Genomic DNA, 23,055 nt, shown 5'->3' on the forward strand with positions numbered 1-23,055 from the left:
ATAAAATCTTTAAAAAAAAAAATTAAAAGAATGAGAGATCTTAGCGCAATGTGGAAATCTCTGCAGGACACATTTTAAGTGAAAGAGCAAATCAAATAAAATGTTTACTATGATATATGTAACTCCTATCTCTATATATTCTTTATTTTAATATTGCTGCTCCCTCTACAAAGACAAATATTTCCTCTAGTAATAAAGCATTACACAAGTAAAGTGTGTGTTAATAATACACACTCCCCACTGGAAAGCTTAAAATGTAGGAGAGTATTCAAGGAAAGAAAACACCTGGAATTGTACCACCTAGAGGTATCTACCCTGAACATTTTTTTTTTTTTTTAAGATTTTATTTATTTATTTGTGAGCGATCCAGAGAGAGAGGCAGAGGGAGAAGCAGGCTCCCTGCAGGGACCTGACGTGGGACTCGATCCCGGGACCCCGGGATCATGACCTGGGCTGAAGCTGGCGCTAAACCGCTGGGCTACCCGGGCTGCCCATCCTTTTGATACATTTTTTCTTCATACATACATATCCATAAATTTATCCTTGTCTAAAATCCAGAATTTGGGATTATATTCTATGCAGTTTGGTGAACCATCTATTCTCTTATTATAATGTGAGCACTTTCCCATGGCTTTAACTATTCCTTTGAAGTTTGATTTTTGGAGGCTGCATGGTATTCCACTTTATGAATATAATAAACGTACTTAATCTTTATTACTTCTAAAGTTTTGCTACTACAAAAGCCACGTGATAAACCCCACTGTTCATAACCCTCCATGTACACCATCCAGGTCTATTTCCTTAGTACCTCACTTTCTATGTTATAGCTGCAGGTCTCTCCTTTTAGGAAGATTTTGATATCGTCGCTCAATTTCCTACTTGATTGTTAAAGTTCTGAAGTGCACCTCTTGCCTGTTAACCCTTTACTCATCGTCTTTTTCCCCCAGTTCTGACTGCAGGTGAGAGTGACAGGAATAGGTACTCTACTTTTTCACGCTCCTGAATACCAGCACGGCTCTCCTCTTTGCTGAGTGAAAGCCATTCTTTGCTTATGATGCTTAAGACCGTCAGATCCAGGGGAAAGTTTCACGTAAACTCCCCAGCCACAACCTTCCCTCTGGGGCCCCTCGTCAACACGCAGTCCTGGTGGCATACCGTTACTGTACTTCAGGAAAATGGCGATGGTGAAGGGGCAAATTTTGCTCTCCATACTTGCTGTGAACTCTGGGTCTACTGTACAGACGATGCACAGGGTCTCCATCACCAGGTTGAGGACCTCTGAGCTGAACTGGGCCGCTAGGTGAATTAAGCCATCCAGGATACTGGGGAGGAAGGGCTGAAGCACGTGGGTACTCTCCGAGACTTTCAGTTGGTCACAATAACTAGAGACAGAGAGAGAAGCATGAACTACTCACAAGTGGATCCCTCAAGTCCTAGTTTTTCCAGTTGATGTCATAGGTTACAGCATTTATATGTGTAGCTTTATGAAGCTACTCACAGAGTTAGTTTTTACATTTTTCTGTGACGTGGTCTATAAACATCAGCACCACCACCTCTACGCTTATTTCTGCTATTTCCTTTAAATTTTCACCTCTCTCCCACTGTCATATCATGATATTCACATTAAGATGTTAATTAAATGCTTTATAATTCTTCAGGTCACTGCTTTAATCATATCCTTCAGAATTTACTATATATTCCTTTAAAAAAAAAAAAAAAAAAGGTTTGGGCAGCCCCGGTGGCGCAGCGGTTTGGCGCCGCCTGCAGCCTGGGGTGTGATCCTGGAGACCTGTGATCGAGTCCCACCGTCAGGCTCCCTGCATGGAGCCTGCTTCTCTCTCTGCCTGTGTCTCTGCCTCTTTCTCTCTGTGTCTATGAATAAACAAATAAAATCTTTTTAAAAAAAAGGTTTTATGTATTTATTTGACAGAGAGAGGGGGAGGGACCACAAGAAGGGGGAACAGCAGGCAGAAGGAGAGGAGCAGCAGGCTCCCTGCTGAGCAAGGAGCCCATACACGGGCATGAACCCTGGGATCATGAAGTGAGCTGAAGGCAGATCCTTACCTGACTGAGCCCCCCAGATGCCCCAGACTTTCTGTTTCTTGGTGCATAACATCTCCATCTTTAATTTGACCTTGCTCTAACTTTTCCTTAAGGGCTAATCTGTCACCTGGCCTTGGTCAGCTCTCAATTCTGGAGGCTAGGTTTTACATCCATCTCTCTAGCTCAATTATGCTCTCTCTACCTCCTCCTCTCTGCTTCTCCACTCTAAAGATTTATAGTTACTCTGCCCTCCCGATGGACTTGAGACTATCCAGTCTGGTGGATCATCTGCTTAGGTCATACGGGATCTTGTATGCCATGCTAAGGAAGGTTAGACTTTATTTTGGAAGTCAGTGTTTCTTAAACTATTTTACAAGCTATTCCTAATACCTTCTTTGCCCTCCCCGAAAATCTTCAAGCAAAACTGAAACTCCAGGAGGATGCTACAGATTTGTTCCACAGCTTCCCGGATCACCTAGCACAGGACAACTTTCTTCTGGGTACCTGTATCTCAGTTTGAAGAGCACAACTGGAGCTGTGAGAATTTCATCATAGGAGCAAAAATATCAGGTTTTTATTTTATTTTTAAGGATTTTATTTGATTCATGAGAGACACAGAGAGAGGCAGAGACACAGGCAGAGGGAGGAGAAGCAGGCTCCATGCAGGAGCCTGATGTGGGACTCGATCCCGGAACTCCAGGATCACGTCCTGAGCTGAAGGCAGATAGATGCTCAACCGCTGAGCCACCCGGACATCCCATCAGGTTTCTATTTTAGAAAGAACAGACAGCTAAAATACTACAGATTGCAGTAATGGAGGCTGGAGGCAGAGACATCAATTAGGAAGCTATGGCAGCAATTCAGGCACAAGCAGTTGAGAATACAAGCTAGGTTAGTAGCAGTAGGAGAGAAGAGACGAAAGGCTGAGGAACCAAGATCTAAAAGGCAGAGATCTGGGATCTCCACTTTTACTGAAACAGGGGATACAAATTCTCAAGTATAAGATCTAAAGGTACTGGTTTCTTTCTTTTTTTGGTACCGATTTCCTCTACTGAAACAGAATATAGTAGGGCAGTCTTGGAGTCAACAGTAAGCTCAGTAGTGGATGTGTTTATTTTCAGATACTTAGAAGATACAGGCATTTTGGTATTGGTAAGTAGCAGATAGATCAATTTAGAGCTCTGGAGAATGGCTGGCGTAACCATTATTTGAGAAATGTGACACAAGTAAAAGTATTTGTTGATCGGTATCTCATTTCAGAAATGATTTCAGGCAGTTTGCAATGATACAAAGTATGACATCGAAGAACAAATTAAAACCAGGGCAAAAGAAAATCAAAGGCAGTGTGATGACCATTAAAAGGTTGCTAATGACATTAGAAAGAACAGTTTCAGTGATATGATAAGAACACAAGCCAGATTGTAACTGTCTGGGAAACGATCGACTGGAGAAACCTGGCTGTGAAGAAAATAACTGAGATCCACAGATGTGGGTCAAGGGATCCAGCCTTTGATACGTAATATAAAATTTTATAAACATGTATGAGTGTCCATTTCTCTGATGTGCAAAGCTTTAGCTACCTTTCCAGAGATCTGCTTCACCTTTCAAGCAAATTACTGCCCATGTTGCCAGAGACTTAGACATTCTTAAGTTTTCCTCACATTTTTTTCTGATTATAAAAGTAATATAAACTTATAAACTAATTTTTAACTTAATTTTTTTAGCCTTATTGAGGTATAATTACAGATAACACTGTAAGATATTTAAAGTATACATTGTGGTGATCTGATATATATATATATATAAAATACTGTGAAAGGCTCCCCCTATAATCTAGTTTGTTAACATATCCAAAATGTCATATATTTATCTTTTTTGTGAGAAAATTTAGGTTCTATTCTCTTAGCAAATTTCAGTTATATATAATCAAGTGTTATCAATTATAATCATTTTATATTAGATCCTCCAATCTATAATAAATCCTCTGGAAGATTTATTGTTGTAAATAAAATCTTTAACCTTTCATCTTACAGAGTGTACCCTTTTGTTAACCTCTCCCTATATCCCCACCCTCCAGCAACTTTTTTTTTTTTTTTTTTAAGATTTGAGAGACTGAGAGAGAGAGAGATGTGAGAGCAAACATGCATGAGCAGGGGGGAGGAGCAGAGGGGGAGGGACATGTAGAAACCATGCTAAACCTGGAGTCCAACATCGGGCTCAATCCCAAGACCCTAGGATCATGACTCAAGCTGAAATCAAGAGTCAGATACTCTGAACTGAGCCACCCAGGTGCCCCAATGTTCTCTTTTTTAATGAATTGATTTTTAATTTTAGGTTCTGGATATAAGTGATACAATGCAGTATTTGTCTTTCTCTGTATGGTTTATTTCACTTAGCATTATGCCTTCAAGATCCATGCGGGTTGTTGCAAATAGCAGGATTTCCTTCTTTCTCACAGCTGAATAATATTCCATTGCATATGTGTACCACATCTCTATCCCTTCATCTGCTGACACCCACTTAGGTTCCCATATGTTGGCTATTATAAATAACAAGCAGTGAACATGGGAGTGCTCGCTCTTCTAGATCCTGTTTTCATGACCTTTGGATATTTCCCCAAAAGTGGGATTGTCAGATGAAATGGTAGTTCTATTTAAATTGTTTGAGGAGGCTCCATACTGTTTTACTTTCCCAATCAATATACATTTACAGCACCAACAGTGCACAAGGGTTCCTTTTTCTCTAACCTCATCAATACTTGTTATCTTGTCTCTTGGATAACAGCCATTCTAACATGTGTGAGGTGTTATCTCACTGTGGTTTTGATATGTATTTCCCTGATAATTAGAGATGTTGAACACCTTTTCATTTACCTGTTGGCCACATAGGTTTTCTTTGGAAAAGTGTATATTCAGTTCCTCTACCATTTTTTAACTGGATTGTTTTGGCATTGAGATTTTTTCATATATATATTTAGAATATTAATCCCCTATCAGATAAATGATTTACAAATATTTTCTCCCATTTTGTAGGTTGCCTTTTCATTTTGTTGATGGTTTCCTTTACTGTGCAAAAGCTTTTCAGCTTGATGTAGTCCCACTTACTTATTTTTGCTTTTGTTGCCTTTGTTCTTGGTGTCAAACTCAAAAGAATCACTGCCAAAAACAGTAACAAGGATCTTAACTTCTATGTTTTTTCTAGGAGTTTCATGATTTTAGGTTTTGTGTTCAATTTTTTTTGATCTATTCTGATTTGATTTTGGTGTAAGATAGGAGTCCAGTTTCATTCTTTTGCGTATGGCTGACCAGTTTTCCCAACACCATTCCTTCAAGAAACTATTCTCTTCCCATTGTATACTTTTGGCTCCTTTGTTATAAATTGACCATATATGTGTGCATTTATTCTTGGCTCTGCATTCTGTTCCACTGATCTATGTATCTGTTTTATGCCAACACCACACTGCTTTGATAACTATAGTTTTGTAACACAATTTGAAATCAGGGAGTGTGAAGCCTCCAGTTTTGTTCTTCTTTCCCAAGATTGCTCTGACCATTTAGGGTCTTTTGTGATTCCATACAAATTTTTAAGACTGTTTTTAGCTCTGTGAAAAATGCCACTATGAGTTTTTAATAGGATTGTACCAAATCTTAGGTTGTTTTCAGGAGTGTGAAAATTTTAATAATATCAATTCTTCTAATGCATGAACATGGAATTATCTTTCCACCTTATTTGTGTTTTCTTCAATGTCTCAGAAACAGACATTTCTTCAGTGTCTTCTAGTTTTCAGTATACAGACCTTTTTTTAAACATTTTATTCACTGGAGAGAGAGAGAGAGAGAAAGAGAGAGAGAGAATGCGCGCGCATGCGTGAGAATGCACAAAAGAATGGGGGAAAGGGCTAGGGGAGAGGGATAAATAGACTCCCGATGTGGGACTCAGTCCCAGGACCCTGAGATCATCATCCAAGACAAAGTCAGATGCTTAACTGACGGAGCCACTCAGGCGCCTCTTCAGTGTACACATCTTCTATCTACCTGGTTAAATTTATGCTTGTTATTGTTTTTGATGTAATTTAAAATTTTCTGAAAGTTCATTATTAGAAATTCAATTGATTTTTGTGTATTTTGTATCCTGAAAGTTTATTGTATTCATTTATTAGTTCTAATAGCTCCTTGATGGAGTTTTTAGGGTTTTCTATATATAAAACCACATCAACTACAAACAGGGACAATTCTATGTCTTCCTTTCCAATTTGGATGCCTTTTCTTTCCTAACTGCTTTAGCTAAAACTTCCATTACCAGGTTAAATAGAAATGGTGAGAGTGGACATCCTTGTCTTACCCTTGCTCTTAAAGGAAAAATTTCCAGGGTTTCCCTGTTGAGTATGGGGTTGGCTGTAGGTTTGTCATAGTTGGTCTTTATTGTGTTAAGGTGTGTTCCTACTATACCCACTATGTTGAGAGTTTTTATCATGAATGGATACTGAATTTTGTCAAACGATTTTTTTCTAAATCTACTGAGTTAATAATGATTTTTATTTTTTATTCCATTCAGTGATAAATCACATTTATTGGTTTATGTATGTTGAACCATCCTTGTTTCTCAGGGATAAATCCCACTTGATCATAATTGTGATCCTTTTAATGTACCATTGATTTTGGTTTCCTCATATTTTGTTGAGGATTTCTGCATCTATATTCATCAGGGATGTTGGCCTGTAGTTCATTTTTCTTATGCTATCTTTGTCTGGTTTTGGAATCAGGGTAATCCTGGCTTCATAAAATGAGTTTGGAAGTGCTCCCTCCTCTTCAGTTTCTTTGGAAAAGTCTGAGCAAGGATTGGTATTAATTCTTTAAATGTTTGGTAGAATTCACCTGTGAAATCATCTGGTCCTGGGCTTTTCTTTTATGGGAGGTTTTTGGTTACTGATCTAATATCCTTACTTGTTAATGGTTTTTCTTCATGATTCGAATAGCCTTGGTAAGCTGTATGTTTCTAGGAATTTCTCCATTTCTTCTAGGTTATCCAATTTGTTGGCATATAACTGTTTATAGTAGTCTCTTATGGTCCTTTGCATTTCTGTGGTATCAGTTATAATGTCTCTTCTTTCATTTCTGATTTTTAAAATGGATTCATTTATTTATTTTAGAGAGAGAGGGCATGCATACATGTGCAAGGAGGGGAGGGGCAGAGGAGAGAGAGAATCCTCAAGCCGACTCCCTGCTGAGTGCAGAGCCCGATTCAGGTCTTGATCTCACCACCCGGAAATCCTGATCTGAGAACCAGAAGCTTACTCAACTGAGCCACCCAGGTGCCCTTCATTTCTGGTTTTATATTTGAGTCTTCTCTCATTTCTTTTTAGTCTACCTAGAGTTTGTCAGTTTTGTTTTCAAAATACACAGCTTTTAGCTTTATTGGTCTCTTCTGTGGTTTTTCTGGTCTCTATTTTTGCTCTGATCTTCCTATTGTTTTTTTTTTTTTTTTAAAGATTTTATTTATTTATTCATGATAGTCACACAGAGAGAGACAGAGAGGCAGAGACACAGGCAGAGGGAGAAGCAGGCTCCATGCAGGGAACCCGACGTGGGATTCGATCCCAGGTCTCCAGGATCGCGCCCCAGGCCAAAGGCAGGCGCCAAACCGCTGCGCCACCCAGGGATCCCTGATCTTCCTATTGTTAACTTTGGGCTTATGATCTTCCTTTTTTAGTTCCTGAGATATAAAGTTAAATTTTTGAGATCCCCCCCCCCTTTTTTTCAAGATTTTATCCATCTATTTGACAGAGAGAACACAAGAGGGGGAACAGCAGAAGGAGAGGGAGAAGCAGGTTCCCCATTCAGGGATAATGACCTGAGCTAAAGGCAGATGTTTACCTGACTGAGCTACCCAGGGAGCCCCCCTCCATTTTTTTCTTAGAGATTTATCTTTATAAACTTCTCTCTCTCTCTCTTTTTTAACTTCTCTCTTAAAACGGATTTTGTTGCATCTCATAAGTTTTGGTAGGTGTCCATTTTTGTTTCAAGGTGTTTTTCTATTTTACTTTTCATTTCTTTTTCAATTGGTTATTTAGGAGCATGTTGTTTAATTTTCATCTATTTGTGAATTTTCTAGTTTTCCTCCTATAATTGATTTCTACTGTTACTTCACTGTAATTAGAAAAGACAACTGGTATGATTTTTTTTTTTTTGAAGATTTTGTCTATTTATTCATGAGAGACACAGAGTGAGAGAGGCAGAGACACAGGCAGAGGGAAAAGCAGGCTCCATGCAGGGAGTCTGATGTGGGACTTGATCCCGGGACTCCAGGATCATGCCCCAGGCCGAAGGTAGGCGCTAAACCATCGAGCCACCTGGGCTGCACAACTGGTATGATTCTAATCTTAAGTTTGCTAGGACTTGTTTTGTGACCTAACACATGATCCTTCCTGGAGAATGTTGTGTGTGTGCTTGAGAAGAACATGTATTCTGCTACTGGATGGAACAGTCTGTTTATGTCTATCAGGTCCATTTAGTCAAAAATATAACTCAAGTCTAATATTTCCTTATTGATTTCTGTTTGGATGATCTATCCACTGTTGAAAGTGCATTATTGAAGTCCCCTACTATTAATGTATTGTCTATTTCTCCCTTCAGATGTTAGTATTGGTTTAATATATATTGGTGCTCCAATGCCAAATGTACATATGTTTACAAATGTTATATCTCTTTAATGAATTCACCTCTTTTTCATTACATAACTTTTTTTGTCTCTTGTACAGCTTTTGACCTACAGTCGATTTTACCTGATAAAAATACAGCTACCCTTGTTCTGTTTTTCTTTCCACTTGCATGGAATAGATTTTCAACCCTCACTTTGAGGATGTGTATCCTGAAGTGAGTCTCTTATAGGCAGCATTTAAGTTGGGTCTTTTTAAAAAATCCATTCAGCTACTCTTGACTTTTGATTAGAGATTTAAATCCATTTATATTTAAAGTAATTTTTGAGAGGCACTTGGGTGGTTCAGTCAGTTAAGCGTCCAACTCTTGATCTCAGCTCAGGTCTTGAGTTCAAGCAGCGTGCTGGGCTGGCTCCACATTGGGCAAGGAGCCTACTCAAAAAGAAAAAAAAAGTAATTTTGATTGGTATTTACTAATACCATCTTACTGTTTTTTGGCTCTTCTGAAGTTCCCTTGATCCTTTCTTTTTCTCTTGCTGTCTTTGTGAATTTATGACTTCCCACAGTGGAATCCTTTGATCCTGTTGTCTATTGTAGATTGTTGCTTTGTGGTTACTGTGAGGCTTACATAAAACATTTACAGATATAACAGTTTATTTCACACTGATAACTTTCTCTACAAAAGCTCTACCCTTTATTCCCTCTCTTTTATGTTTTTAATGTCACAATTTAATTTTTTAATGTCATAATTTAATTTTTTATATTGTATATTCATTAACAAATTTAGGTAGTTACTTTCAATACTTTTGTCCTTTAGAGTTAAATGGTTAACACAATGCCAGATTACAGCGTTAAGAGAATTCTGAATGTTTTTATACTTATCTTTACCAATGTGTTGTATATTTCACGTTTTGATTTCATTTCAGCTTGAAGAATTCCTTTCAGTATTTCCTGTAAGTGAAGAATTCCCTAAGGTTTGACTGGGAGACTAAAGAACATCTTTGCCACGTATTCTTGGTTGACATTTTCTACTTTCAGCACTTTAAATATACCACCCCACTCTCCCCTGGCCTGCAAGGTTTTCTGCTGCAATATCAGCTGATGGTCTTATAGGTATTCCTTTATATGAGAGAAATGTTTTTCTTTTGCTGCTTTAAAAGCCATCTGATTTTATTTTTTAAAAAGATTTTATTTATTCATGAGAGACACACACAGAGAGGCAGAGACACAGGCAGAGGGAGAAGCAGGCTTCCTGAGGGGGAGAATGATGTAGGACTCGATCCCAAGACGCCGGGATCATGACCTGAGCTGAAGGCAGACACTCAACCACTGAGCCACCCAGGCATCCCAAAGCCATCTGAGTTTAGACAGTTTTATTATGTTGGAGATAACTTTGAATTGAAATTTTGGAGTGAAATATTAGCTTCATGAACTTGGATGTACAATCTCTCCTCAGCTTTAGGAAGTTCTCAGACATTATTTCTTTAAGTAAGCTTTCTGTTGGCTTCTACCTCCCTTCTCCTTCCAGAGCTCCAATAACTCACAGATGGTTTCTCCTAATGGTTTCCTAAAATTCACATAGGTTTTCTTCATTCTCTTTCATTTCTTATTCCTTGCCTTCAAGTGGATAATTTCTAACATCCTGTCTTCTATTATACAGGCTTTTTTCTTCCATTTGAGTTGTTTTACTCTCGATGGTCTCTGTTCCATTTTTTATTTTATTCGTTGCATTCTTCACCTCTAGAATTTCTGCTTGGTTCTTTTTCATGATTTCTATTTCTTTTAAATTCTCACTTTGTGTATATATTGTTTTCCTGATTTCACTGAATTTTTTTTTTAATTTATTTTTTATTTTTTATTTATGATAGGCACACAGTGAGAGAGAGAGGCAGAGACATAGGCAGAGGGAGAAGCAGGCTCCATGCACCGGAGCCCGACATGGGATTCGATCCCGGGTCCCCAGGATCGCGCCCTGGGCCAAAGGCAGGCGCCAAACCGCTGCGCCACCCAGGGATCCCTGAATTTTGTTTTTTATAGCTCACTGAGCTCCTTAAAATAGCTATTTGGATTCTTTATTAGGTTTATCTCAGATCTCTGTGTTTGAGTCAGTTACTAGAAAATTATGCTCCTTTTGTGTTATCACATTTCCTTGATTTTTCATGTTCCTTAAAGTCTTTCTTGTGTTGCTGTTTTCACATTTGAAGTTACTCCTTCCAGTCTTTACTGACTGACCCCCTTTAAAGTGTCCAGTCTTGGATTTTTTGGCTCCAGTGCTATGCTGGAATCTTTCTGCTGGACTCCTGGACTTCCATGAAGGCTCTCTCATCCATGGGTGATTCTCTTAATCTGTGTTCTCTCCTGGACTACAGCTGAGAGGGGGTGGAACCAGTTCATGGGCTACTCCAAGGTCTGCAGATGGGACTTAGGTCTGTATTCCTATTCTCCAACACCCAGTTGGGTAAGATCCTTCCAGATACTTGATGTGTGGTGCTGGTGATAGAATCCAAGCCAACTAGGGCAGGAGCCAAGCCCTCAAGAGCATGGAGCGATGTCTGGGGCTACAGCCAGGACTAGGGTTGGCGTATCAGTCATTGGGTATGGGCCTGTCTTCTCAAAATGGTTCTCCTTGTTCTTGGACAGCACTGAGGTTTCATAGTCTCTTCTCTGGGTCTCACAGCTCCCACAAAAGCAATGTTGTCCATCAACAGATGCCAACATATTGTTGAGGGAGGGATACAAACAAGGGGCATCTTATTCAGCCATCCTGCTTAATTATTTGACCTGCTTAATTATTTGACCTGCTTAATTATTTGACCTGCTTAATTATTTGACCCTTAATTAATTTTTTAGGATTCAACTGAGACTTCTAAGTTTGAAGTTTAAAATGTTACTTAAAACAACAATGCTCCCTCTGATCTTGGTAGGAATATAAATAAATGACTAGTTGAGCCACTAGTATACTAGCTGTGAAAAAGAGAGGTAAAACTGGGAAAAAATAAGCACCGTTACTAGGCCACATTATCCCAAATTTAGTGTCTAAAACAGAGTTATCAATCAACAAAATGATGTGGGCTCTAATCCTGCTTCTATAATTCTTCACTGTAGAATCCTATGTATGTTATTTATCTCTTGGTTCTTCACTTTTCTAAGAAGGGGAGTTGGTCTAGCTGTTTCCAGAGCAGGAATGAATTTTAAAGGAATAAGGAACAAAAGGGAACAGGATATATCTGGAACTCAAAGAAGCCATGTTCTTGACATGTTTTTTTTCCTGCCCATTTGCCATTTGGTAGGCGATCTTCGTCAGAAATTTCCAAGCAACATAATCCACTGGCCAAATGATGTCTGGGACTTCTACTCTGAGTAATTTTCTCTTAAAATTATTATCACCCTAAGGTGGTGTACTCACCCCCAGATGGCTCTCACGGCAGAAATTCGAACCGATGGGGGTTGTGTCTCATGAAGACCACTAACTGTTGCCTGTAGAAACTGCTGGATCAATTCAGGGGACATAGCAACAGTGAACCGACTGGCAGCCCAAAGTGCTCGGCCCAAGAGAAAAGGAGACACTGGGAGGAAAAAAGAGCAATTAGGGGTTAGACAATAAAAGTTTCTGTTACTTGCCCTTCCTCCTTCCCACCTCCATCCTCAACTTGTCACAGTAACTGGATACTACATAATATATACAACTTAATTAAGGAAAAAGGATGATCCTATCAGATAAAAGCAAATGTGTAATCTATGGTACAGAATCATTTTCCCAGTTTCACTTTTCACTATTTGCTGCAAAGCAGATCGTGAATATTTTTTTTTAAAAGATTTTATTTATTAATGAGAGACACAGAGAGAGGCAGAGACACAGGCAGAAGGAGAAGCATGCTCCTTGTAGTGAGCCCCATGTGGAACTTGATCCTGGGACTCTGGGATCACAACCTGAGCTGAGGGTAGATGCTCACATTGAGCCACCCAGGTGTCCCAAACACTGAGTCACCCAGCCATCCCAGATCTTGAGTATTCTTAGGTTAAAAAGACTTATCTCCTTCATTCCCATCCCTAGCTCTCATCATTCTTTACTTGCACTATTACTTAGTCCTCTAAATGTCTTCTTTTTTTTTTTTTTTAACCAATTTTTTTCTAATCTTAGGCCATTACTGAACATTATAAATTATAGTTGTTATTCTTTTATGTGGTATCTGTCAATAAATTCTATAATCTACCAAATAGAGACCATTTTAGGTAAGCATTATATTCAAGGCCCCCTATGATCAGTAACTTTAGCATTATTGATGATTTCCTTTTATGCCTTCTAAACTCAAGCACACACCCCTCCCTCCCAGCAACTCACATTTTACCTTGCTATTTCTGTGCTTTGTTTATAAGCCAAAACATTCACCTCTACTTGCATAATCTAACTGATCTCTTGGGCTGAAGCAATCCTAACTATCTCTGTGCTACCATAATCCTATGTCTTTAGCTTTCTTACATGTTTTGTTGGATATTCCAGCCACCTGTGTAATGATGACTACCCTCCCCCACTGGCCTACTATAAGTTGCCTGAAGACAGACTATAATACTTAATTCAGCCTGTCACAGGGCTTAACTTAGTTACTTGTAAAGTAAACATGCAGTTGGTGAGAATTACTGAACAGAACCTAATAACCTGTGCCAGTCATATAATTACATGCTCATTTATATAATACAGAATAGCAGTTCTTAAAGTATGGTCCACTGACTCTTGGGAGTCCCCAAAGTTAAAACTTTCATAGTGATACCAAGATATGATCCATCTTTGTCATTCTCATTCTTTCTTAAGTGTACAGTGTTTAACAGAGGTGATCTGATGTGTGACACCGTGGCTCTGACAGCTAATGAAATGTAGGCTTGCATTTCCTGTATTTTAGACAATTCTCAGATTTATTATTTAAGAGAAGGGGAGGGTGAAGGGCAGAGTGAGAGAAAGAGAGAATCTTAAGCAGACTCCACATCCAGTGTACTGGAGCCAGATGCAGGGCTCAATCTCATGATCCTGAGATCATGATCTGAGCTAAAATCGAGTTGGATGCTTAACCATCTAACCTACCCAGGTGCCTCAAAACCTCTCAAGCTTTTACTTTCTAATATGTTAAATAGTGATACATAAAATTCAAAGCAAAATCTGTGATCATTTTTAAAAGTGTAAAGGGATCCTGACACCAGAAAGTTTGAAAATGGCTGGTAAAGAAAAGCTTTTAGCTATTGGCAGGATAATAAATGCTATATGTTAAACTTTCTCCCAGTCTCAATAGTAAATATTCTTAAGTCTCCATGAAGTTTTGAAGGTTCTTTACAAGGGTAAATTCTACAAAAAATATATTGGTGGGTTTGAGATATTCCAGCACTTTCATTCAACACATAATTATGAAGTGCCTATTACATGCAAGACACTGTGGGATACAAACAGGTATTAGACGGGGTTCCTACGTTCAGAGACCCGATAGTCTAACATGAGAAAGAAAACCTATTCATCAGCATAAGGTAAGTGCAGAGTAAAAAAAGGATATTCCCAATGGGCCTAAGTTCTGGAAGTTCAACCATTTTAATTTTGTGATTCAGAGAGGAAAGGACATCAGGAGATATCCTAGAACAGATTACCTATTTCAAATCAGGGTAGAATGTTTTCAAATGGCTCTGGCTACTTAAAGGGCTAGCTTATGAGCAAGAGGCAAGTGAATGGATTGAGAATGGAGCAAATAATGCCAAATGTCCCGTGAGTTACATACTTGGAGAAGTCCCATGATTTACGTACTTGGAGAAAGCAAAGATGGCCTTTTGTAATGGGGGGTGAGGTCTATGGATGAGAACAAGGCATAGCATGGGCAGAAGCAACATAGCTAAAGATGTCAAATAGATGATGATTGTTAGTACTGCTCTGCATTGCTGGAGAAAACAGTCTCATATAGCAGGGCCAACTTCTTTTTTTTTTTTTTTCTTTAAAGGCAAGTAGCTAATATGGACATGAGAATGAAACATGTTAATTATTTGGATATTGTCCAAGAATAAAGTTTGAGAGTAATGACAGGAAACAAACAGTAAGAATGAGCCTGACACAAACCACCTGAAAGTATTTTAGACTTAATAACGACAGAACTCCACCCAAAGTTCCCAAGATATAGCAACAAAATTTGCATCCTATTCAAATACCAAAACCAGGGACACCTGGGTGGCTCAGTGGTTGAGTGGTTGATCCTCTGCCTTTGGCCCAGGGCATGATCCCAGGGTCCTGGGATTGAGTCTCATGTCAGGCTCCCTGCATGGAGCCTGTTTCTCCCTCTGTCTATGTCTCTGCCTGAGAGATCTCTGTGTCTCTCCTGAATAAATTTAGGGGGAAAAAAAAAAAGAAAGAAAGCCCAAATCCTGCACCCCCAAAAACAAATGCCAAAACCAGCCATAAATGTGAGCACTGATTTGGAAGGAAACATGAACAGTGTAGAGAAATTATAAATGTGGAAATCTGCCATAGCTGGTAGAACTTGAACCAAGGTCTCTAGGCTATTTTAGAGGTTCAGATGAGTTCGAGCTCTAGCATGGAAAGAATTTTCACCCAAAGGACACATGAATACCTGGTTTACCCATCTAAGTGAACAATATAACTGAGCTGGTAAGTCTAAAGATCTTTTAGAATCCTGGCATTGTGCTGAAACATACCTGAAAGGTTGAGGTCTGCAAGGATGACATTAGTCAGGAACCCATGCATGTCAAAATGGATCCTGCCATTCTTCACACTGTCAGTGATGATGGACTTCACTGAGCCGAGGGCAAGCATGCATGCCTCATGTATCTTCCACCTGCAAAAGTGATACCATAGTGTGGTAAAACAAACTACACTACCAAAAAGATAAACACCTGAGCGAAGAAGAAACATCCAAGGGCATTCTAGCACAGTCTGACCCAAAAAAGCCATTTATCTGCTCTTTCAATCTAAATCTAGAGCTGAAATCAGCAAAATGAAGATTAACAGATTTTTCTAACTAAAAACAAAATAAAAGTAAAATCCTTCCTTCCAAGGATTTTTAAATTAAGGGGTAAAATAAAAGCATCTTAACCGATTATTTTAAGGTTGGGAGGAACTGCTTTAAAACATGTGATTCAAAGCAAGAATTTGATTCTCAGCTCTGATACCCAGAATGTGTCCTTAAGTTAAGTATCTGCTGCTCACTCTTACCAGTGTTCAGTGCCGCTGTTTTTGGTTTGCTCAGCTTCTTGTAAATGGCGAGTGGCTGCAGCAGCCAGGGCTGCTGCACTCTCATTCTGGAAATCAGTGGCCACAGCCTGAGAAGAGAGGGAAGGGACTATAAATCTGTTTGTGCAAATTAAACCCATTTTATTTATTTTTTTTTTTATTTTTTTAAGATTTATCTATTTATTCATTCAGAGAGAGCGAAGAGAGGGGCAGAGACACAGGCAGAGGGAGAAGTAGGCTCCCTGCAGGAAGCCCAATGTGGGACTCGATCCTGGGTCTCCAGGATCACACCCCGGGCTGCAGGTGGCGCTAAACCGCTGCGCCACCGGGGCTGCCCATTAAACCCATTTTAATTGCAAACTGAAAATATGATTGCTAATTCAATGGTTCAAACTCTTTCATATGTACATGCTAAGCCCTGATTAAGTGTACTAAAAATACAACCCCTATTAGTTCAGGGTCTTTAATGGAATTAAAGTACTATCTACATTTCTGCATTGCCTAGGCACTGAAAAGCTAACAAAATGTAAAGCTCCCTTTCGCTAGAATGAGCAGATTGTCAGTGAGCAATGATAGATTCAACTTCAGATGACAATGGACTAGATTATTTATTCTCTGGGAGTCTGACTATAGAAATAAAAGGCTAATTTACAAATTGAAACTTAGTGTAATCTTTCCTAGGTGCCTTAGAAATACTGAAGGATAATGAGAAGTGTTCACTAATAATGAGAACAACCTCCCACCCAACAGATAGCAAAAGGCAGCTTCTCCACAGACCTTCAGCCTAGGGACAATTCCATGCTCTAGTCAGAGCCAAAGAAAATAGTAGATGTTTGGATGTTCATCTCTCAGCAAACTAATTTTTTTTTAAAGTTTGCCAACATCAGGGCAGCCCGGGTGGCTCAGCGGTTTGGCGCTGCCTTCGGTCCAGGGTGTGATCCTGGAGACCCGGGATCGAGTCCCACGTCGGGCTCCCTGCATGGAGCCTGCTTCTCCCTTTGCCTGTGTCTCTCATGCATAAATAAATAAAATCTTAAAAAAAAAAAAAAAAAAAGTTTGGCAACATCTGGTTTGTGCTACAGATTCTGGCTTAAGAGTGGATTAAACTGAATGTCCCTGATTCAACTACACTTACTCATTAGAACACTTTATACTCTGCACAATTTTTACATCTAATATTTACTTATAAACCAAAACCAGTACCAGTAACTTTGGAATTCCTGAGTCTCAAACTTCATTTGAGATGCTCTCTTGTTATCCTCAAAGAAGCCTAAGATAGTTACTCAATAACACTGTTCAACTTGGGTTAGAGGTCTAGAAAGAAGAGGGAATGCTCAAGTGACTGATTAGGGTTTTTTCTTTTTTCTTTTTTTTAAGATTTTATTTATTTATTCATGAGGGACGCACACACAGAGAGGCAGAGACGCAGAGGGAGAAGTAGGGAGCCTAACATGGGACTCAATCCCAAGTCTCCAGGATCACACCCTGGGCCAAAGGCGGCGCTAAACCGCTGAGCCACCCGGGCTGCCCTGATTAGGGTTTTTTGGTTGAAGTATCAAGGGAACCCACTTACCAGCAATAGGTCTTGAGCTGCAATCCTAACTGTATAGGAGAAAGTGTCATCATCCTCATCTTCTACAAACTGTTGGGGGTTGGCCGTCCATACTTTAATCTGAAAGGATGATGAAGTTAGGTCTTTGTGAGGCTGCCAATCTGGTTTATATGTTCCTTTTTTTCATCCACACACATAGGAAGATTTCAAACTTTTGTTTTTATCTTGAACAGAACTCTAGCCTCAAAGTCTTTTCTTTTTGATGTAGAGAAGCAAATCCTTTATCAAGGTAAGTAGCAAAAGTTATTCCTCTCTAGTAAACACTTAGAATATGGCTGATTACTAGTTCTCTGATACCTTTCATTAGCTATTACTTCGGACAGATCAACTTTCCGAATATATTAGGTATCATGGAATATTTAATGTGAAAATTATGTCGATTCTTGTGCTGTTTATATAAAAGAGGCATTATCTTATTTTGTTTAATGTTCTTTTCTGGTCTACTGACCCACCAACCAGGCTAATGATCTCGGTTTAAGAGTCAGTATTTATAGGGAAGGAACAGATTCTTCTAGATACCATTGTCTTTGGTTAGCAGTACTCTGGAGCTAAAAGTATTCTCAGAGTCTGATTACCTAATATTGGAGTTAATAAACGGCAACACCCAGAGATTTTGGCATTAAAGTGGTATCAAAGCTTTCCTAGAACTTCACATGAAGTTACTCTTCTAGTGTCTATTTTTAGAAATAAAAATTGTTCATTTGACCTAGATCTCACATTCAAGTTGCACTTTCCCAAAACAAGCTGGTAACTACCTCCCAAATATCATTTACCTGCTCCTCAGTGATCTGCATGTACAGGATTATATAGTAAATCAACTCAGGCAAGGCTTTCTTAACGGTGCTTTTGAATTTGCTATTTTCTAGGAGAGCATGGACAAACTCAAAAATGCTAAAGACAAGATTTTCAAAGCCCAGGACTTCACCTATAGGAAATACACAAGAGAAGATTTTAATGACAAGAAAGCACAGCTGCTGGAAATGAACTACATTATCTTTGGAAATTAATGAATATTTAAAGTACTTGCTGATTATTATTCCCAAGAAAACAGAAGAGGGGAGCTAAGGAGTCAAAGAAAGGAACTTTGAGAATACTAAATATTTGGTTTTTCAAGTAAAAGAATCAGAAACACTGAATATATTTTCTAGCCTATTTTTGATTTGAAATATCTAAAATTATTAAAACAGAAATGAAAATATCATCATCTGCCAGAAAGAAGCAGGCCTTTGAGGTAGCTCTTTCAACTCAGAAAGTCTATTTTATGAGATCTGTGCAAATGCCTTTGAGGAACAGATTAGAGATTTCCAGTGTCCCATTTCCCCACACCTAATACACTGAAAGGAAACTCAACTAGAAAACTCACTGAACAGAGTGAAGCCTCTATGTTATGGTTCTTTTCCTGTCTCTGGCTTCTTCCTTTCCTAGATCCCTTTCCTCCCTAAGCGGTATATCTGTTAGGAGTAGATAAACTACATACCATCAGAATCCACAGGATCTTCAACTTCCTCTGTGTAATTTACTTCTGTCCTCACATAAGTATGATGAAGAGTAAAGAAACAGAATTTGGAGTCTGCTTTATATATGTTCTACAAGGGAATGTCAAACATTCCAACCCTAAGAGTAGATATTTTAAAAAATTCATTTAAAAAAGTGGAACCACATGAATGCAAGACCTAATGCTAGATTCCCGACTACGGGTGGTAGCAGGTCCCTTAAGCTTTCTGAAAAGGATATAAAGCTGCACTCTCAGTTAGGGTGTTCCAAACAATAGGTAGAATCTGCTGCATGGAGGAAACCATGTGCTTTGGGAAGTTTTTCACCAGGGCTGTCACTGCCTAAGAAATCACAAAGAGAAAGAGCTAAGAGTTACATGTGATATAGGAGGAAAAGCCAAAGATTTCAGACCATCTTCCAAAACTCTAAGTATCTCAATGGTAGTAAATGTTTACCTTTAGGACTTCCATCTTAAACCCACTGTCAGACGTGGGGCCATCTGGAATCTGGAGGGCCTGAACAAAGGCCTCTGTGAACTGCTGCACCACAGGAAAGATCAGAACTTTGGCTGCACCCTAATAACAGAAACCAAAGTCAACAGTGGATATAGCGCTATGGATATAGCGCTAATCAGTGCATTAAGGCACACATCAAATACTGAAACACAGATCTGACGCATCTAAAGATTTCTTCTGGTGCGGGTTCTAATCAGAAAAGTGCAGCCATAAAGTCACTGGAGGTGTTACGCAAGGTTTCATGTTTCCTTCTATGACACTTTCTGTTCCTCACCATAGCCTTCTTATATAGACCACTTTTCAAAACTGCTTCTGAATGACAGGGGTTGGTGTCTCATGTGAGAGGGCCATAAGAGATCAGTGAAGTTCTGGGCGATGGCTCATAGGAAAAGATCCAGGATAAGGTGGTTGAAGAAATAAGGTTCAAACAAAAGGAAACTAAACTACATACAAATGAAAAATGAAGTCAAAATGCTAAATGCATCCATAACACTAAATCGGGGTGCATTCTGGTACTACGGAAATGAAATGAGTCACTGCTCTGTCTCTAACGGAAGGCGTAGAGATTTTTAAGCATGAAGTCTGTTACTGACACAAAGGCTTCCTTTACCTTTTCTAGTTCCTCCATGTTACAGATCATATGGGCACAAGTGGTAAAAATCTCCACTGCTCGGGAACGGGTTCGAATACCATACACCTGCAAAAAGTTACAGCATAGCCATGAGATAGGCATGTCTGTGTCTGCATTATCCGTGACTAGAAGAAAAACTACCACTTCTAAATACTGACATGGGATTGGCTTCCCTAGAGAGATGGAAAACATCATCTACTCATATCCAGGACAGATTTCTCCTGTAATTCAGAGAATAAAAGCTAGCAAAATGTTAGAACTCAGTGGAATTAGCCTTATACGTAGGCCTCTGTGAGCTCATTCTATTAAAAATATTACGCAGGGTGCTGCTTGAAATCTCAAAACAGTCAATGTATTTTTTCCAAACACAGACCGCTGGCTGGCAGCAGAGAAGAGTAGGGAGGTTAAAACATTACCCATCAGGCACTCATAGTTTATACTGTATATATATTATTGGTCTATTATGGGTAATGCAGTTATAGGGTCCTTGCACACATTTACCTGAGGTGAACAAGCTTAGGTGGCCACCTCAACGAGAGGCTAGAGGCAGCACAGGGTTGCAGGATGCCAGGAGGAAGGAGATATGTGAAGAAATAATGCAGATGCTATTTCATTCTGTTACCAAAGCCTGGCCCTTGTGCTTATTTATTTACTTTTTTAAATTTTTTATTTATTTATGATAGTCACACAAAGAAAGAGAGAGAGAGGCAGAGACATAGGCAGAGGGAGAAGCAGGCTCCATGCACCGGGAGCCTGACGTGGGACTCGATCCCGGGTCTCCAGGATCGCGCCCTGGGCCAAAGGCAGGCGCCAAACCACTGCGCCACCCAGGGATCCCCCCTTGCGCTCATTAAGTGAAAGATCTAAGGTTAATCCAAACTCAGATCTCTGTCAGTTATAGCCTCCAGATTTGGGGACTGGCAGCAAAAACAACAGTCTCCCTCATGACCTGTGGAGGCTGACCAGTATCTGAGCAGCTCTTACTCGCTCCGATCTTGGAGCAGACACTTCATACCTCGGCCATCGTGAAGATCTTATACATCTCTGGGAGAATGACAGGAGCAACAAGTGGCATCTGGGTGTCTGTTACTTCTCGAGTGAATTCTACAAAGGAAAAGCGAAATGGTAAGAAAAATACTGCTTTATAAAAACGTAAGGGGGAAAATTTTCAAACTGCTCTGAAGTGGCAGTACAGGTAAAGACATTATTGGCCTGGTGGTCTCATCCTGGGGAAGGAAAAGTTGCAAGAATTATTATTTGTTAGAAGGGGAAAGAGAAAAAAAAAAAAGAAGAAGGGGAAAGAGAACAACAAAGATAAAGGAAAATACATATGATCGAGAAAAAAAATCTTATATAAATATTGAAAGAAAAAAACACATTGAAAGAAAATCTTTAAGAGCTGTGTAAAAGTCCTTGTAAGGTCACCTTAGGGAAATCCTGTATTAATGTAATTTATGCCTGATCGTCAATATCCAGGTACACTTTGAGGCATCTTACCTTGGTTTCCATTTCCAATATTCTCCCTTGGCAAGATGTTTTGACGCACATAATAAAATACATGCAGCCTTACTAGGCTTCAACTCCACTCTGTATACATTACTCTTCCCAGTGAATGACATTTACTGACCGAGAAGTCAGAGGCTGCTGCTCATCGGAACAGAAGGGATTTCTACCGTATGAATGTGGCAAAAAACAACCTATTCATGAAATGAGACTTTAAGAAGGTGAGGGAAATAAAGGTTGTGTCTTTCTCTTTACTTTCCGCATAAGGCACTGAGACAGCATGAAGGACCCTGGGTTTCTCATGTTAATCTGTGGAATACAAGCTCTTGAGTTCCACTGTTTGTTCACTTTAACTACTGCTTTTCCCTGGCAATTCTACATTATCACCGTAGAAATGGAGCTAATCACTGGGACACTTTTCAGGATGATCTACAACTGGAAATGCATGTCAGCATTTCAAGGTTAATATACTCCACAAATTCTGGGCAATATCAATCACCAGAAGTCAAATGAAGATCAAATATTCAAGACTGAGTCTTCTTTACTAGTTTGGTTTCCTCCTGAAGAATAAATTCTGAGCTCTGAATAAAATGAGTGTTCTATTTCATTCAGAAATTCAAAATCCAAAGAAATTAGTTCAAACAAATGTGATGTATAGCATATTAATGAAAACAAGTTTTATCAAAATTGCAGTTTAACATATTCTACTAATAAAGGGCTCAATCACATTTTTTACTCTCCTATAATCCTTCCTAGTAGTCTCAATTCATTAACACTCTATAAGCTCAAGCCCAAAGTAAGTTTTCTGAGGTTACTCAGCAAGTCAGAAAAGGTGTGGGGCGCTGGAAATATCTCAATCTCCAAACTTCTTTTGACACTAAAGAAAAAGTTGTACCTGTGGTCAAATATTTTAATCCTTAGCTGCTATGTTTGCATTTCCTTCACATCATTAGTGTTAGTTCTCATTTATAAATAGATAAGCTTAACAGAAAGCTTACTAAAGGCTTAAAAAAGTATATAGTATCTTAAAAAAAAAGAAAAAAATAAAAAAAAAAAAACCAGGAAAATCAGTCTCATTCTCCTACTGGGATCCTGTCCATGCACCATGTCCTGCCATCTTCATGCACGCTGGAGCTGCTGTTCTGAGAACACTGTCTATCCTCATTTGAAAATATGTGAAACAGCTATCTGGGAATGGAGGTTGGCAGCTATCCATCCCATGTCTGCTGACTTCAATATAAAACAATACCCATTTCCCCCATAGTTCTTTCCCTGTGGCTGACAGAAAAGTGATCTCACTGAACAGTGATTTCCTTAGTCAAGCACAATGATGGTTCTACAGTATCCAACTACGATAAATGTACAACTGCCTTTCTCCTTCGGGTT

The 23,055-nt window shown here is 39.2% G+C and overlaps 1 protein-coding gene across 2 annotated transcripts in view; it reads right to left on the reverse strand.

The window, feature by feature from the left end:
* IPO9 (importin 9) overlaps nucleotides 1-23,055 on the reverse strand; it is a 58,928-nt gene that overhangs the window by 10,149 nt on the left and 25,724 nt on the right. For both annotated transcript variants that reach the window (XM_025458559.3, XM_049112011.1), the window contains exons 5-15: nucleotides 21,182-21,270; nucleotides 20,146-20,232; nucleotides 19,476-19,595; nucleotides 19,261-19,361; nucleotides 19,004-19,062; nucleotides 18,300-18,451; nucleotides 17,488-17,586; nucleotides 15,897-16,003; nucleotides 15,380-15,519; nucleotides 12,105-12,264; nucleotides 1,156-1,382 (exon numbers count right to left, since the gene is read on the reverse strand). In XM_025458559.3, the coding sequence (XP_025314344.1) occupies nucleotides 1,156-1,382; nucleotides 12,105-12,264; nucleotides 15,380-15,519; nucleotides 15,897-16,003; nucleotides 17,488-17,586; nucleotides 18,300-18,451; nucleotides 19,004-19,062; nucleotides 19,261-19,361; nucleotides 19,476-19,595; nucleotides 20,146-20,232; nucleotides 21,182-21,270 (1,341 nt within the window). The remainder of the gene's footprint in view (nucleotides 1-1,155; nucleotides 1,383-12,104; nucleotides 12,265-15,379; nucleotides 15,520-15,896; nucleotides 16,004-17,487; nucleotides 17,587-18,299; nucleotides 18,452-19,003; nucleotides 19,063-19,260; nucleotides 19,362-19,475; nucleotides 19,596-20,145; nucleotides 20,233-21,181; nucleotides 21,271-23,055) is intronic.

This window comes from Canis lupus, chromosome 7 (genome assembly GCF_003254725.2).
Source record: "Canis lupus dingo isolate Sandy chromosome 7, ASM325472v2, whole genome shotgun sequence".
In the NCBI taxonomy this organism is placed as follows: domain Eukaryota; kingdom Metazoa; phylum Chordata; class Mammalia; order Carnivora; family Canidae; genus Canis; species Canis lupus.